At 39.3% G+C, this 18,816-nt stretch overlaps 1 protein-coding gene across 9 annotated transcripts in view; it reads right to left on the minus strand.

Annotated features, from left to right (window-relative positions):
• Positions 1-205: 205 nt before the first annotated feature.
• Positions 206-18,816, minus strand: part of MSANTD1 (Myb/SANT DNA binding domain containing 1) — a 40,943-nt gene continuing 22,332 nt past the window's right edge. For 7 of the 9 annotated variants that reach the window (XM_025150279.3, XM_025150278.3, XM_015285857.3 and 4 more), the window contains exons 3-5: positions 16,392-16,656; positions 7,362-7,646; positions 206-1,754 (exon numbers count right to left, since the gene is read on the minus strand). In XM_025150279.3, the coding sequence (XP_025006047.1) occupies positions 1,514-1,754; positions 7,362-7,646; positions 16,392-16,656 (791 nt within the window). In that variant the 3' untranslated portion in view covers positions 206-1,513. Of the gene's footprint in view, positions 1,755-7,361; positions 7,647-16,391; positions 16,657-16,773; positions 16,842-17,123; positions 17,286-18,816 lie in introns of those variants that run through there. The other 2 variants (XM_046940664.1, XM_015285860.4) reach the window with 2 other exon arrangements.

Raw genomic sequence — 18,816 nt, forward strand, 5'->3', positions numbered from 1 at the left:
TAATTGTCACACCTACTGGATCCTTTAGGAATTACCTCCATATATTATTAATTTCTTTGGTGAGTATAACCTTTATCCTGTTCACCAGGTGTAGTTACAGATTAATTGGTTGGGTCTGGATCTTGAAATAGTTTAGATAATATTAGTGTAGCTAAAAAAACACGTTAAATTATATAGGAAAATGCAAACAACTTCAAAAACAAAATTTCAATAGATTACATTATTTAATACTGAGGATGGAAGGTGGTCTTGGTTTCCAGTACTGACATTAATTCTGTACCTCTATATCTGAATCTGACCTTGGGTACTCATTCTTGCAAGTACAGTGAAAGCAGAAGTACGCCTTTCAAGAAGAAAACAGAAAGGAATGTACAAAGGAATTCATCTGAGGAACTTCTGAATGCATTTTAAAGGTTACTTCAATGTTATATTTCATTAGAGAATCAAACGCTAGCACTTCACCTCAAGGGCTTAAACACAATCCCTTATGCCTTCAGCTCCCTCTTGTGGTGTATCGATGCCGATCTGCCTTACATCTGCTCGCATATTAAAGTTGTGCCACCAGCAAACGCTGAGTAAGAGGTATTGAACATTCTTTGGGACTTCCATCAATATAGGCACCAGCAGAGGAGATCTTTACCCAGCAGTTAAGAATCAGAAACTTTTGACTGTGATTACCTTTTCACCAATGCAAAGTGTATTATCTATCCAGCAAGAAGTACGTTTCTTCTTTTCCTTTATTTCATTTGATAGATATATATTTGTATATACACACAGTACAATATTTTTCTTTTGTGATAGAGAAGAAATGATAGTTTTCATCGCTGGTCGCTCATTAAGTCACCAGATTCCAGTTAATAATGAAAAAAATTAAACATTTAATATCAAAAGCAACTTCAAGTATCATCTATACATTTTAGTATTCAGTATATAGTAAGGATTTGTTTGTATTTTATGAAAAGGGTATTTGAATAGACTATTTTTACTCTCATACATTAGAGTACTATTCATATCAGGCATGGAGTTTAAAATGACATCTTGTGGTCCCAAGTAGCTCTTCACAAGAACCATGCATAGGTCACTTGTACAATCACTGATATGTTTCAAACCAGGGTTTAATCATCAGCAAAGTCAAGATGCAATTAGCATGTTTAAGAACACATTACTTTGTTCTTCAACAACAGGTCAGGGTATGGTCCTTGATGTGAAGAAATACATAACATCTTTGTAAAACAATATCTGACCTAGGCATAATAGCACTGAAATTCCCAGAGCCATTCATCCCTTAATCTTTCTGTATAAAAATAATTCAGTTTAGGCATATATTGCACTATTTTTCTCATGCCAGATAGCTCTCACCCTGCATTATCTGTTCTCTTTGCTTATCTAAGAATACACTAAGATTTTAATTTCCATGGAAAACCTGGGAATAGGGCAACAAACACACATAAGGTGTGCAGTAAGGGGATGTCTATAATATCAATGATAATCTCAGAGGCATTCACAAAGGAAACTACACATTGGATTTGGAAATCATTTTCTCCAGTAGATTCATCATTCTCTCCTGTAGCTGTAAGCTTTGAACTTGAATGATGTTTTGCTGATCCAGAATCCTGCGTACTTCTCTACAGGTTTCTTCCATAGCTCTGCTCAACTTCTTTTGTTCTTCCAACATAGCCTCCATTAATTTTAGCTTCTTCTTTTGAAAGCTGCAGCTTTGCATTTTCCTTTTCTTAACTGGTCTTTCTTCAGTTCTGAAACAGGAAGATTTGTTTACAATTAAAATCACATTTATGGAGGAAAAAAAAAAAAAAGAGCTATGTTAGGACCTAAAGTTGTTTACTACATTCTTGGTCAAGCTATAGCTCGGTTCAATTAATAAAAAATGTTCTCCAATAAATTCCCTCTCAGAATTGTGCCAAAACAGAAGTATTTTTTCCACTGTTTTATAACATTACTGACTGTAAAAATAGGTTTTAAAATCTCATCATTTTTAACAAGATTTTTTTCCCCACAGAATCCTAGGAATAACATTTTCTTTTTATCTTGATTTTTACATATTGAGTTTCTAAACTGTGCTGGGGGAGGCTTTTGCTCACGTGGTCATTTTATCTATTGTAGTTCAAGCTGCGAGTGAACTACTCATCTGAAAAACCTTCAGTTACAGATGGGTAACTTCCTTACAATCTTAGCATGACAGTCCATGTATCTGGAGTCCCCAGCATCAAAGTTACCCAATGATGGGTCTCCAAGTCCCTTTACACAAACAGCAATCTCAGCTGTGTTCTGCCAAACACTGCATTCTTTCTAGGGGAAATCCAGTAAAAGCACAGTTCTGAGCAGAATGCCATATCAACAACTTGTAGATTTCAAGACAACCTTGAATGAGGACATCAACCTAGCACTAGAGGGATGTGCTTTTACTGATGTGAAGAACGGAGTGGGGAGGGAGGTCACTCAGCTGTGACAGATCTGTATTACATTTCCATATATGTTCTTATCCTACTTGACATTCAGATCTCTCTGGAAGAAAAATAAACAGACCTAAGAACCTGGAAGACTTGCTGCAAATATAACAAAAAGACACAATTCCCTTGACATTTCAGGGTGTAGTGAAACACAGAGGGTGAGGTCTATGAAACGAAATAAGTGGATTGTGTTAAATGCTATTAAAATCTTAGCAAAAAAATAATTGAATAGATCTTGAAAGAAACTGTTTCACTACTGCTTAGTCATTTGGACATTACATCCTCCTATGCACAGTTAAGAAACCACAACAGCCTTTCTTTACAAATGCACACTGATACGGTGACCAGAGACTGCTGGCTTTCAGATTATCCAGATATTCAAAGCTACTTGCATAACTCAAAGGATTTTTTCACCAAAATTATGATTATTTTAGCCAAAGTCACCTTATGAATTTTAAATCCTCTGTGAAGTTTATTATTGAAACTTGATGGATCTTTCTATTCTCTTCCCTATACAGTATTAGGAAATAGTGCTCATAAACCAATCCAATTGAAGCAAGTCAGAACTGGCTCCCAGAGCCAAAAAGAAGAATGGTCCTCAATAAGGAATGAAAGGGAACATATAGGGCATATAGTTGGTACTGAGCTGCTCTGAGTATTGCATAATTTTTGAAACATCACTCTAGAGATTGTCCTACAATGCAGGACATCAGCTGTTTTTTAGGTGAGTAGATGTGGCCCATCAAAATTCTGTAAGACAAATAATGAGGAGTCCAAGACAATAACGCCTTGTGTGGCTCTGGGAAGAAAAGAAAGGCAATGTCCAGTGGTGACGGTGGCTACCCAGGAAAGTGCATCAGCAGTATCTGCAGCCTGGTAATAGCTGAGAAAGTGTGCCCTCTGCCAAGTGCTTGCTCAAAATGGGGTCCCAGCTCAGAGAGTTACCCTAAAAGCCAGGGCACAAGGATTCTCTAGGGTCTCCTCAGTACTCTGTGTTGCTGTTTACAATTAACAAACAGGACTTGCTAATTAAGCCAGCCTTCAATGAACATAAATACTGATTTCAGACCACCTAGCTTCAGTAGCGTTCCCAATCACCACTCCTCACAAGCAGTAGTGACTATCAATGAGAAAGTTTTATAACTCAATTTGGCAGTAAGGACTTAGAATTTACAATCCTCTCTTCTTGCAGAATGGCTCTTGAAGAAGAGCTCTTCAGAAAGGGGTCTATAAAAAAATAAAAAAGGAAAGAAAAATCTAAAGAATCTAATTTATGAGTAAAGGACCCTCAGCAGTGTGAAACAATGTAAAATGTCCAGTGATTCCTGAAGGAGTTATTTGAATCAAAGTGCTTCTTCAGATACTGAACCATCTTTCATGAGAAGTCCTAGGTCTCCTTATAGGTCCAGAGAGACCTCTCCAGTGTTAATAACTTTTTCTAAGAGAAAGTAAAGAGGAAAGCAGTGATAGGAATAAAATGCATATAGTTCAGCGGTAAGCATCCCATCAGCATCAATATCCCTCAAGCAGTTTCAGCTACAAGTTTGTCTAGTTTGATAGGCTCTAGGCATCAGCACAAGAAATGATCGGTGCTTCACACAGCAAACATCAGTTGGTTCTCTGCATTGCATTCCTGCTCAGCTACAGCCTTTGTGACAATACAGATGCAGCAGCATCCATTCCCCCTGCCAAAAAAGCACCTCATTCATTGCCAAGCCTAGGCTCTGAATGTACATTTTGAGACCTGAAGGAAAGAATGGTCTAGGAAATCCAGAAACTGAAATACAATCTGGTGGTATTCTTCCACCTCCAGCGTTAGTGACGGGGAGCCAACGAAAGAACTGGCACTGGTATTCCCCTGAATGTGCAGATGAAGCATGGAAGAACTCTGGCATTGGGATCGTGTTCCAAGCAGAACCTTGCAAAGCTATTTGTACACTATGGCCCAAAACAGACAGGCGTGACTCAAAGCAATGAAGAGAAATAACGCTTCCCCTCTCATCTAGGGGGCTGAACAGAAACAACAATGTGTGTTGGAGACCAGGAAGAACAAAGCAAAACTTCCAGATACAATTAGGCAAGACGTTTCCAGTCTCAAACGCATTTGCTGTCTCTGTAACATGGAATTAATTCTCTGTTTAAATTAAAAAGGTATTTGATCGCCTATACTCATTCAATAAGGCTCATTTCAGTACTGTGTTAGAATAACTAATGAAGCAGAAGTTAAATACAAAAAATAATCTGTCTACCAAATGTGTTACCTCCAGAAAACCACAATAACAACTCTTCCTTTCTTTCCTTTCTTCCTTTCTTCTTAACTACTTCATGGCAAATGGGTCTCCAGTATCATTGGTTTCTGGGATTTAGAGATCTCAAGAGCTAACTACCATTTCTGACATGATTGTGTTACTTTATTTTTCTGCTATGTACAAATCTCAATAATAACCCATTTTTAATGAAAAAGAACTAGCAATGACCTGAAAATAAATATTAGTATTAGAAATAGAAGGAAGATCTTCATCGTTTGAGGACTGAGAATCAGAACAACCTATGTCTTCTGATAAACCTAGGTTAATTCAAATACTGTCAAACGCATTCATGAATTAATGAGACTCATTCTTGAATTGTAGAGTACAACCACAAAAAGGTCTAATCTTACTTTTTTCATGTGTAAGCCTTGTGTACCAGTTTATTCAACTTACCTTTCAAAAACTAAAGAATAGCAAAGATGGAATGACCATAATACACAACTACTTCAAGGAAACAAGCAAAAAAAGTACTGAGAGGGCCTCAAAAATCAAGTTTAACTCACTATTTTCCAACTAGAACCAAGACACTGGTTGAAACAAGGGATAATCACTGGAACAGATTACTACAGTGAAGAGTGAATTCTCCATCTCCTGCATATATCAGTACTAGGCTAGATGTGTAGTGAAAAATTTCTAAGCATAAAATCATAAGAACAAAGAAATGGAGGCAATAGAGGTATGAAGCTCTGAGTCAGAAGTCACTGCTGTGGGGAACCATGCCACAGAATGCCCTCCATAACACCTTCGGGCTCCACATCAGAATAACTGAATTTAAATACATGGATGGTGTTTTTTAACGGGCAGGCACTCCAGCTGGCACTGAGGTTTTATTATAGTCTATTAACCTATGAAAGTAAATTATTTTTATTCCCATTTTCAGCATGGTAGAAATGGCAAAACTTATGAGGTCTGAACCCCATTCACAACCTGTATGATTATATTTTGCCATTGTTTCAACAATAAAGAAACAAGGCTATAAGTTAGACCATGGGATGAAAAAACACTGTTTTCAATTAGATAAAAAGTCATTCACAGTGTTGTTAGAAATTCTGATTTTAGAAGTTTAAACTGCAATACAGGACTCCATCACTTTGAATTATCCAACAATAACTCTATTATTGTCAGATGTTTTACTGACATTGCAATACAATATAAGCTTGTAAAATACTGAGCAAATACCAGGCATTCCATTAAGAGAAAATAGAAATTTCAAAGATTTTTCTCACCTGTGAATTGCAACAAAAATAAAAATTAATATGATCCCATAATTAGGGAATCACCCCTAATATGAAGAAATCTAATATCTTGCGGCAAAAAATACACCTTTATATTATCAAATTGTCTGGTGTACAAAATACACCTTATTGTTTTGGAAAAAAAAAAAAAACTCCTAAGTATTAAAAAATATTATTAGAAACCAATTTAAGAACTGGGGAGGGAGTTCTTGCATAAGAGATGCCATCTTGGCATTCGCAGATACTAAACCATGAGATGTTGTTTATCAGGGGATATAAAGCCATTACAATGAACTATGATGTAAAAAAATTATTGCTTGTGAACAAGAAGACTGTTAAAGTTCAGGATTTATATACCAGTTTTTAAAATAGTCAGCTATTCAAGGACCATTTGCTTGAATGATTGGATGGACTTATCTTAGTTTTACCCATCCAAGGGTAGGCCTGGAAACAATAATCGAAACTTGTTAGGTTGATTCTTCTTCCAGCTTTACACCCTTCTCAGTTGTGTGGCTGACAGATAATTTTACCCTTACAGTTAAAGCCTCACAGGCTCATGATAAGATCTTCAGGACCAACTTCTTCCTGCCAGAAAACTGTAATCAACTCTTATTTCACACCACTCTGGATGAAAAATGAGACCGGTGAAGTCTAAAGTACATATCAAGTGTATAAGCCTGCCTTCTGCTAAAATGCTGCCTTCCAGACAACTCCAGTCTTATCAGAAAAGGAAACACGTTTGCATTCTCAACCAAGCATTTACTTTGAAAAAATGACATTCTTCATTTTATATAATGTATGCAATGTCCTTTCAAACTGCATGAACAGCATTTCAGTGTCCATGGCAGTATTTAGTTTGCAACTTTTCACCATTTTAATAATAGCTGAAGCCAGGAAAATCTCATACTCCTACCAAAAAACAAAAAACAAAAAAACAAACAAAAAACAAACAAACAAAAAAAAAAAAACCCAAACAAACAAAAAAACCTAGAGCAGCCAAAAATCATCTAAGCAAAATGTTGTATCTCTTACCACATTGCAGCACTATCATGAACATGCCTGTACTCCTATCACAAACGCACTACCTCCTGTGAGCAGGGACATACATGCTGAATTTTGGCAATATTAAATGACTTTTTGCCCAGTCCTCCTACTCCCTTCCAATCTCCCATGAAAGAAGAAGGAAATTGCCCAAATTCAGCAGAATGGGAAACGTATCACAATTTGTGACTTACAGGAAAGCTGCAAGAGCCGTTAGAGAAAAATGTTCCAGGATTTCCCTTTTGAGATAGCAGATCCCATTCATTCTGTGAAATACTAAAAAGTAGGGGAAAAAAATTAGATGCTACCTCAGCTTGTAAGAAAGTAAGCTTGATGAGCTCTCTGAATGTTCATCTTCAAAGCATTCTTCCCTTCCTTCGTATGTAAACTGATTATATGGCAAATACAGAGGCGTGGACTTAGCTGATGGTGACTGCGAGGCCTCTGTCTGTGATGTAGAAGGACCTGGTTGCTGATTTTCATGCATTTTCACATCACTGTGGTCTGTCACTTTGGATAAGATCCTATCAATGGTTTTGTAGTAAGGCCAGTCAGGTGCAACAGTTTCACTGTCAGTCATGCATTTTAATTTCCTGCAAGAAAAGGCATATAACATTAGAGCTTGTATTCTTTTTAAAGTGCTTTTCATACAGATCTTCTATATGACTATTTCCCATTATGAATATCACTGTCTATAAATATCATTCGTATTCTCCTCCTCACTTTGCCTAAAAGGTCAACATTGCCCTGTAGAATGTTCCAGTAACAACCAAAAGATATAGAGGCCTGCTTATCTGTTACAGGGTAAAGATCAGTGTGGGGAGAAATTCAGCTTCATTTATTTCGAAATAATAATAATAATAATAATAATAATAATAAATAAAGCAGTTAATAAAGCATTATAAACAGTAAACAAGAACATTACAGTTGAAGAACTCAGCCATGACCTTGTCCCTCACATGCATTTTGTTATAAGATTTATCATTGAGTCCTAACGTGAAGTTCACCCATTTAACATTCACTGCTATTTTACTTTTTTTTTTATATATATATATATATATTTCATTGAGAAATAAAAAACCTGAGGTGAACAGACACATCTCAAAGACACCCCACTGGCCAGCTAACCTCCCAAAATTTCCTCCCGTTTGCCTTTTCCAGATGGGATCTTTTTAGTCTAACTGAAAGTTCATCAAAGGAAGAAAACAGGAAAGGCAAGACTGATGACCAAAGCTCCATTTTCATGAACCAGGTTTCATTTAAATTAAAAAAAGAAAAAGAAAAAAGAAAAAGAAAAAAAAAATGAAACAAATCCAATTCTCCCAGCTATGAAGAGGTTTCAATTTGCAGGGAAAAAAAAAGATGAAAACTATTCCTGGACACCTGGCCCAGCCTATTTTCTTGAAGCCTTCCACATTTTCCCTCCTCTTAATCCATCCTGCCCACATCAGTCCCGGAAAGGATAGAATTAAGTAACATGTAAACATGATAAAAATGCTGCCAAACTTAAAAGTGGGAACTTGAAGTTCTTCCTTTTAGACACCACTAAGCCTAGGTTAAGGGGAAATCCACCAGTGAAAAAAGAAAGCAGAAAGATTTGCTTAGATTTTGAAGACATTTAAGGATTTTTCTTTTTTTCTTGTCCTTGCAAGGTCTGATGAGCTTTCCCAGCTTTTTGGGGAAGTCTTTCATAGCAAAGCCTCCACAGCTGTCTGTTTTTTCATGCCCTCTATGCATTCAAAATTTTAATTTCATACATGTTTCACAACCTGCTGCTGCAATTTCATAGTCAGAGCATATCTAGCACAACCTACAAACACATCTACATCCATCAAGTACAGACATAGAATAGCAAAATTCAGGGCTCATAGCAACCATCATTTGTTATCGATTATTTTTGTCTAATTGTTCAGGCTATTTGCATGCCAAACATATCAATTACGCCACTATAAGCTGCTAGCTGGGTATACATTTCCCATTTTCTTGTCCGTGTTAAAACCTTCAGTGCATTTAAGCATTTTACAGTATCTTCCCCAGCTACTCATTGCAAATGCATTCACCATGGTCTGTCATCCCTATGGGTAAGACAGCAAAAAGCCATGCATGAGCACATCCCTGCCATGTCAGAGCAAAGTCCTGCAGCTGGATTAAGACTTTACCAGACACGGTTTGAGCCTTCAGAATGGCAAAATATTCTTCCAGAAAGGACAAGAAAAGCTCAGATGCCCCAACTTTGCTCTGGGGCAGACAGATGACTTGTTTTAAGCCTAGTGTCAGCCAGCTCCCCATGTCATGTGCAGAACTGCTGCCCTGCTGGCCCACCTTCAATCTGTGCAGAGGATTCAGTTGTCCCAGGGACAGGTTTTGGGGCACCACAATATAAAAAGGACATAAAACTACAACAGAGCATCTGAAGGAGGGCCATGAAGATGTTTATGTGTCTAGAGGGCAAGATGTACGAGGAAGAGCTGAGGTCCCCTGGCTTGTTCAGCCCAGAGCATAAGAGGCTGAGGAAAGGCCTCATATTTGGTCTAAGCTCAAAGAAGGCAGCTCTGTCCAGCATTATTTTGCCTTGAATCAGTGTCCTGATGACTATTCTGAATACATTAACTTCCAAGCATTATTACGTTTATCACTAGAATGACATTCAAATTATTCTTCCTTTATTTTTATTCTATCATCCTGTACTAAATGCTAATTTCCTTACTTTAGCAAAACTTTTCAGGAGCAGGCATTTTGCCCAGTTATATCAGCACCTTGGTTTCTTATGCTTGAGCTCAGCTATGTGCCTAGACCCCATTTTTGCTAACACTCAGGATTCTGAAGGAGAGCTGCAGTTTGTTATCTGCCCACACAGTTCTAGGGTTGCAGGTATACAAAAGTAGATATTTCTATGGCTCTGATTGCATTGGATAGATACAGATTCTTCTATCTATTTAACATAGCTCTCGGCTAAAAGAAATAAGAAAGTTATCATTACCAGGAGGTTGACATGAGAATTTCATTAGCTTAAAAGCAGCACCAGCAGCAACCGTCTACCTGCATGGAGTCTGGCTCATATACAAAGGAAAAAAGATGAAATAGATAAAGAGATGAGAAGATAATGGGAAAGGGAGCGTCTACTCTGCAAAAAAAGGTAGGAACACTGCGAGTGGTGGAGGAAAACAAGGAGAACAAATCAAATAGATAACTTGGCAACATTAAGATCAAGTTTCAGGATTCACTCATTATTTTGAAACAAACCAGAAAACTGAGAGAGACAGCTGAGAGCTTCCTCCTGCACCAAGATAAGTGGAGCACTGGCAGAACTGAAGTTTAAGGCAAAGATGCATTTACTGCTCCCAGTCAATCACTATCATAAATAATCACAACAGGTTGTAGCTGCATCCAAAATGTAAAGCTGCTTTTCTCCTTCCTTTGCTTTTCTGTGTGGCTTTGTTTCATGTTTTTGGTTGGTTTTGTTTTTTGTTTTTTGTTGGTTTTTTTTTTCTTGAAAAGTGAAGAGAAAGAAATGGGACAACATTTTTCAACTCTTTGAAAGGGTAGATAATAACAGGACAAGGGGAAATGGTTCTAAGTTGAAGGAAGGAAGATTTAGGTTGGGTATCGGGGAAGCTCTTTATTTTGAGAGTGGTGAGGTGCTGGCACAGGCTACCCAGAGAAGCTGTGGATGCTCCGTCCCTGGAGGTGTTCAAGGCCAGGTTGGATGGGGCTCTGGGCAGCCTGCTCTAGTATTAAATGTGGAGGTTGGCAGCCCTGCATGTGACAGGGGGGTTGGAGCTTGATGATCCTTGGGGTCCCTTCTAACCCAAGCCATTCTATGATTCTACGATTTACACTAGGATGCAGCAGTTTGGAAAAGAGAGGAAGATAAGCCAAACATTCAACACTTTGAAAACATATATTGGGCAAATCAATGCCTGAGTGAGTGAGCAAGGCAGAATGATAAGGTAGGAGTAAGCGAGAAAGTCAACAGAGTTTGCAAAATAAATTCCTGCTGATTTTATCTGGACCTGTCACAGTTTCATGAGGCTCTATTAAATTCCAGCTGAAAGCAGAGGCAAGAGAGAGCTCTCTCCAAAAACTTGCTTCAACGTTGAGTTTCCAGGGGACAAATTACTGAAGTATAAAAAACACTGTTACTCAGTTAATCTGAAAGGTGGCTGTGAGTCTTATTGGAGGGAAGTGAACAAATTAATGGGTTTTGAGGTCCTACTGCCAAAACACTTCACAGAATGGACTACGACCAGCTGAGTAATTTGTGCTGCCGTTGACCTTTCTTCAGACTTTGTTCTCTGTGCCTATTATCTGCCTTCTAAAATAAAATTATTACAATATTATTACAATATTACATTCTAGAGAGTTTTAAAAAATCATTATTTCATCATTTCATCAGTAAAGACATCAACAATTTGCTTTTTTTTTTTTTCTTTTTTTCACTCTGCCCAACACGCGATTGCTCCTTTATTATTATTATTACAGTATTTGATATTACTGCTTGCCTTAAGGAATGGATACAAGATTCCTCTCCTGGGGTTTCTGTGAAAAGCTTTTGAAATAAATAATAAATAACAACTGTTCACGTGCCAGTCAATGGGGGAGGGAAAGAAAGATGTATGAAAGTACAGTACTTAAGTTGTGCATCTGCTATAAATTACTGAAATTAAAGAGAAAGCTGGTAAAACGTTCAAATTTAACTTTCTGCATTAAATTTGATGCACTTACATTTCATCATTTGCTGCAGCACGGGTCAAATATCCCACTTGCTTAATGACACAGAGGATAGCAATGGATTACGCAAGCAACGTATTAATTAATTGCTATCATTTACACATGAAAACAAAAAAATAAACTGATCACATATTCAAATCGTGAGACTGATTCAAATTTACCAATCACTAACATTAATTGACTGTGATTCAAATCAAACAGCAACAGCTGCATCCTATTTCCTAGGCTTTGGGAGGGTGATGTTACTGAAAACAATAAATTTGCATTCACGCAGCTCTTATTTTTAAACATCAGAGGGAATCAGTCAAAACTGAGGACGGCTGTACAAGCTTTCCAAACCCTGTTTTATTTCTATAAGCCAGAGCGTACTATGCCAGTAGTAGCACAACAGCAGATACAGTGCATTAAGCGCAGTATATTAGTACTGATGAGAAAGTGCTTTCTTTCAGAAGGACTAATTAGAGGGTTATATGTGCTGAATGCCCCAAGTAGCCTATATAATAGAAAGAATTCAGCAAATACTCTAAGTGATGCTGAAGTGCAAGCGACGGCATACTAATCCCAGCAGAACTTCTGATACTCAGCACATCAGAAAGATAACTTGAATTCCAGCAGGCCCGGCTCAGCCCCTCCTGACAGACACAGTGGGACGTTCATACAGCTCGCTACCCAGCTGACTTTAAAACTCATCTTTAAAAACCTGTTGGCTGCTCTGTCCACAGAAAGCATTTCAGCTTCGGGTGAGATTCCTAAAAGCAGAATTTGACCCAAATGTACCTGCAAAAGTTTTCCTTCCGCGTGCGCAAAATGTTCCACCGAGACAAGCTAACACTAACTTCCCACAGTGGATTCAATTGTTCCTTAAAATATGGAAACTACAGCCAGGATTACTTCAGGATAAGGTGTATTTAACCCTGAAAGGTTTCCTCCAAATGCACGTGGGCTACCATAACGCAGAGGAGTGCAGATCATCATCCCTCTGCCTCAATTCTGACAAAGGTCCATACGAAATACTTGGAGACGCACATTGACAACTCTGGGGGGGAAATTCAACTGTAACAGTACTTGTTTCCCTTTCCATTGACAGCAATATCCTGACATCCACTATCTTTTATGACTCCAATTAGAAGACAAACGATGTCTGTATTTTTATTTAATAAATCTGATCCTCCATAAGAATAGTAAAACAACCCACCACCCCGTTGGTCTCCGTGACTGTCAGTGGCAATGAGTTCCACATGCTTATTACACAGCATAATACAAACTTATACGGCTTCTGAACTAGTTTTACATTTCTTACCTTGCAGTTTCAACAACTTCTTGTACTATGGTAAAAGAAATGCCCGCTTTGTATCCTCAAAAACAGTGCAGTATGTTTTCACACACCTCTACAGCTCGTTTCTGTTTTTTGGGTGTATTTTCCAAGCAAGTCACAGACTTTCCCATTTCTCTTAATAAGGAAAGCTTTCCACATCTTATCCTAATGGTGTTTTCTAAACAGCTTCCCATTCACTTGTCACCTTGTTGAAATGTAGGGCATTGAGAAATAAGCATAATTCAAGGAGGAAATAATGAATATGGTAGATTTATATAATGGCAATGTAACATTTGCATGATGGTTTTCCTACAGATGTGGAGGAATGGGATACGGTCGCCCTAAAATTGAGTTAGTAACAGAAGCTCACATGCTCTGAGCTACCCCTGAGCTAACTTTGTCTGGCAGCACAGCATTCCACATGGGATAAAAAGATGCAGCCAGGAACCTGGGTGAACACCTGGGCTGTTAACCCAGCCTGAGCTCCAGGCCACCCTTGGCACTGATATATTTCCATTAGCTGCAAATTGTGCAATACCTGCTGGGTAAGTTCTCCTCCTTTAGTTATGTATATGTTTGTCTCACTTTGGCTTCTTTAGCACTATGAGTAATGGCTTTCACTGGGCAAAACAAGCAAAACAATATAGAATTGGATCAAAATTCTATGGGATCCTCAGATTAGAAAACACCATTATGTGTTCACCATCATAAATGCATTTACTGTTTTAGATTCTTTAATATTTCAGACCATTAATAATTGTTTCAGAGGGATCCCAGGATGTGACATGCCAGCACTTATCAGTGATCTTTGCTAACAGAGCTGGGAAAAATATTCAAGTACTTCTATTCCCGCTAAAGGAAAAATATACATAGCTGTCTATATTCTTACATAGACCTATATGCTCATAAGTAGTTTGTAGGGCAAAAAAATTATTTGCCTTTATGAAATTATGTCACAACACTAAGTAACACTATTTTCTGATTAATTATTTTGCTCTAATTCATTTCTGACTATCAAAGTAGAGACCATAGCGACTTCGCAACACTACAGAGTTGGTCAACCTGCCTGATGCAGTGGGAAGGAATCACCACTCGGTGCAGGACAACCCTCAGCTTTGCTATTGGTGCAACTTCCCCACACGTTGTGCTTGCTAACTCTACGTCATCATTACAACAGACTGTCTCAGATGATTTTACCCACTTTCAGGATATTTTTTCTTCACTGCAAAGTGCAGCCGAGATGTGTGGAAACACACTAAGGTAAAGCACCTTTAAGTGCACTTCTTTAAGTATCCTCCAGACACCAAAATGTGGATTAAAACTCAGGTGCCTCAAAGCAAAGCCAGCGGTCGATGGCAACTAACATCATTTGGTTTCATCACAGTGTTTCCTATTCTCACACACCAACAAAAAGCCTCCAGAGAATGATGAGTTTTAAGCCACAGCTTGTATTTGTTCCTGGGTTTTCTATCACCTCCCCTTGAAAGCAAAGCACACAAGCCTGCGTTGGATAGAAACAAACATTACAGGAGAAGCATTTCAAATCCAAGGGCGCAAAATGAAACAGCCCCGTGATGGTGCAAGGCAGCTTTTCCTAACTCTCATAAATTAGCATCTTAATCAATGAGCAGGGAGCCGCAATGCACTGCACAGCGGAGCAGCAGCACGACAACACGCAGCAGAAGCAATCTCAGAAGTTCACAGAGACATAAGAATTTTTTTAAGCGCTGCATTCCCACACACACACACACACACACACAGACTGCATGGGTGTGAGGGGTTCATTTCTTCCCTTCCCCGGTTCAACTTTAAAGAAAAAGCAATAATTAGAAAAGCTGAGACGGTCTGACTGATGACAACGCTGAAAATTTAGAACAAAGGCTGACAGAGATAGCCCATTCTGCTGGGCAATTGCAGCACTTCGATACTGCACAGTGCTGCTAGCCAGACACCTGTACAATCCGGGTGCTGCGAGCCGTGCTGCTCAGCAGGAAGGCTGCAGATGTATGAGGCTAAGCAGGGGCCTGGGAGCCAGCAGCTCCCAGCTCTGCAGCTGAGTGGCAACTGCTGGGCGATGCAGGGCAAAAACGGATCGTGCTTCCAGCCTTCTCACTCCGTCTGGGTGAAGAAAATCACAAGGATTACGACAGGGTTAGTCCAATGTTTTGGAGGCATTAGCATCTGCTGGAGAACGTGGATTTAATATTACGGAAAAGGATGTTAAACATTATGCTCGTGGGTCTTACAAATGCAGGAGGACATTCAAAGTTAAGGGGTTTACAGGATTCTCCCTAGTTTTCTACGTGATGAGCAGTCTCTGCGTTAAATACAGGAGGGTGCCTTACAGAAAAGCAAGCAGTTTTAACATGGTTGCCTGCTGTAATAACCTTTTTTATTATTAATACGAGCTTTGAGGAGAGATTAAATAAAGGAGTCACATATTTGATTTCCTGGCATTACAAGCACACGGCTGAAACCACCACTCAGGATTTCCAGTGTGAGGCAGTTTGTGCCTCGCAGAGATAAGAATTTCAGCAAAAGAAAAAAGAGAAAAGAAAAGAAGAGAGAGAAACATTTATTTCTGCTAAGTTCCAATGCTTTCTCCCGTCCAAACAACAAACGCCTGGCGTTTTCCAAGCCAACTTCCCCTCCTGCTCCATCTCATCTCCTCGCAGCCACCTCCGCCCTCCCCCAGCTCCTCGGGAGCGTTATTGACGGTGCACATCGATCCCCTCCCTGCAGATACAGCAGCGCTGCTTATAATTATAGCAATGTGTGTCACTCAGCAATAAGGCATTCCATTATTCCCGGCCCCTTGAAGTGTAACCCTTCAACTCACACGAACAAAACCCAGGAGCTCCGTTCCCCAAAAGCATTATTCCGTATTTACTATAAAGCAAGCAAAACTTTGCCTCGTCACACCGACCCTCTCTGGCCACTTCCAACTGCAGGAGTTTCCCTGCAAGCAGCTGCTGCCAGGCTGACACATCCAGCAAAGAGGGAAAAAAAAAAAGCCCTGCTTTCCCACTACCAGCATTTCCATCCCTCCACATCGTAACACGGCGAGTTAATTACGACGCGACAAAGTTGTCCCGGAGTTTGCAATGAAATGGGGGGAAAAATTAACAATGACGTAACAGCGATGGCGAGAGAGAACTGTAAAAGCGACACGAACAACCTTCAATCTCCCATCGACACATTTGCTGAAGGATGCCTCTTTCTGAAAGGCAGACAGAGCAGCCTTGCCCTGCCAACATCTCTTAAAATAAAAAAAGAATTAACTGAAGCTTACCTGTACTGGAATGTCATATTTGTAATTTTTATCTTTATTTCCTCTCCGTGGCGAATTTCTCCCGTCATTTCAAAGAGTTTGTTAGCCATTTTCTCATAAACTTTGGCATTCCTTTTAGTTTGTTTCAGTTCATCAAAAAATTCTTCCCAGACCAGCATTAAACCTCTCATTTCTGCATCAGTCCAGTTTCTGGCCCTCCTGTGTTTCTCAGTCTGAGAAGAGACAATGTAACTGGGAATTTCTGCTGCAGCCATTGCTGACTGACCTAAAAGGGTTTTAAAAGAGGACACTTAATATAGATTGAGTTTTTAGCTTAGGTTTTTGTAGTGCAAGACATGCATATGTGGATAAAGAATTTGAATGACAACAGAACATATGAAACCTTTTTGCAACAGCTTGAAGCTTGAGTGCACAAAATGGGGCCTACATCTGACAGGCAGGAATTTAGTTAAAAGCTTTTAAACAGAGAAACGTCATTTTGATGTCACGTTTCCATAGCAACAGAGCAACTGCATAAGCTACAACAACAAAAACCTTTTAACTGAAAGCCAAAGAATCAGGACAAAGTTGACAGGCCATCAATATTAAAGCTTTTAAACACTTTAGGTTTAACAAAAAAAAAAAAAAAGAGAGAGAGAGAGAGAGAGAAAGAGAGAGACAGAGAAAGAGAGATCTATGCAGCCTTTGAGAAGCTACTTTTAAGTTTCTACTTCTTTTTCAGCTTTCCCTTACCTTTTAGGCAGACAATCTGCTGGCGGGGGGTCATGGTCGCCTGAACGAGCTTTTAAGTTGCGCCTTGACAGACTCTCTGGGAGGCTGCAAGGACTGAGGCCATGTACACACACACACACACACACACACACACAAAGCTTATTTCTTTTTTGCAAAGATACTCTGCAAAAAGAAAGAAAGAAAAAAAAAAAAAAGAAAAGCATCAGCCAGCTTCATGGCAACTCTACATCTCCCAGCTAATCAATGCTGGAGCGGGCAGCCTCATTAAAAGGGTGCCTGCGTCTGTTTTTAAGCACATGCACAAAATACCGTTTAAGTGTTTAAATATAGAGAGAAATGCATATGCAATTTTAATACAAAGCCACTTTTTTTCCCCCCCCCCCTTCTTTTCTCCCTGAGATGTTGTGCTGCTGATAAGCGCGTACTGCAGTCCTGTCAGGATGAATTTGCCTTTGTAGGTATGTATTGCTCTGTGTATTTTGTATTCCTGGCAATTTAGATGCTATTTATGCAGCCTGTGTTCTGCCTTAGGACTGCAGCAGAAGCATTTCACCTGCTTTATGGGGGAACCTAAAAGGATTATTCAACGAGTTAAAAAAAGAAAAAAAAAAAAGGAAAAAAAAGAAAAGGCTGCAAGATCCTTAGAACTGTGAATAAATTGCTTTGCTGTAAAACAAGCATTCTGAGCTGGGTTTTATATAGGGCTGAATTCTGCCAGCAGTTACACTGGAAAAGCACCACCTATTCGTCGTATTAAACGCAGTGCAGCGCGAGCAGAGGGCCGCATCCTGCCCCCATGTACATCCGTGCAGGCAGTGCCTTTCCCAAAGCAGGGAGATGCATGAAACGCATTAATTGGAGCAGCGCGAGCAGATAGAGAGAAAGATGTTAATTCCCTGCAGTCCAAATACCGCTGCGTTACGTAAAATATAAATAAATAAAGCACGGACCTTTCTTCCTATTATTCTCTCTTTCAGCATATAACAGCAATAGGGACCTCACTGCAGGGCACTTCCTGAAGATTAATGGCAGGCAGGGGTTAATGGCCTGAGGCTCACCCAGTCAGTCGTTAATCCCCAGGAAATGTTCTGTGCCTCAATCCTTAATGCTTAAGTATCCTATAAATTGTAAGTCTTCTCATAACCACATCCTTGATCTTAACAATAGTTTAAAAATGCACGGCTTGGTTTGCATCCTGGGCACGGCAAGGAGAGAACATCGTGTTCCTATAAGGTACACGATTAGAATCTGTGATGGTTTTTTTTTTCCTTCTTTGCATTTCACGTGTTCTGCTCTTTATCACAAAACCATGGAATAAGGTGGGAGATCACTCATACTGTACACAGGAACTTCCACTGATGCAGCCCTCGCCGATCTCTGTTAGAAATATACCTGCTGAGTCACTGCCTTCCTCAAAAAAAAAAAAAAGAGGAAAAAACCACCTAGCTTCCAAATAACTCCTTTTAACTGGTGAGATGACAGCCTAGCAACTACTACCTTTAAAATGTGCAAATAGCAGCATATGTTGTTGATCTTGCATGGTTTGTCTCTTGGGTGGCCAGCTGGGAGACATCACATGATCAGGGGACAGATGGTGGTCAGAAGGGGATCAGCTGGCGACACGTTCATTTTATTAATTTATCGTTCTGTTTTGAAATTCCCATCACTTAACCTTGGGCTCCGTGCAGCTCTA

This window comes from Gallus gallus, chromosome 4 (assembly GCF_016699485.2).
Source record: "Gallus gallus isolate bGalGal1 chromosome 4, bGalGal1.mat.broiler.GRCg7b, whole genome shotgun sequence".
Classification (NCBI taxonomy): Eukaryota; Metazoa; Chordata; class Aves; order Galliformes; family Phasianidae; genus Gallus; species Gallus gallus.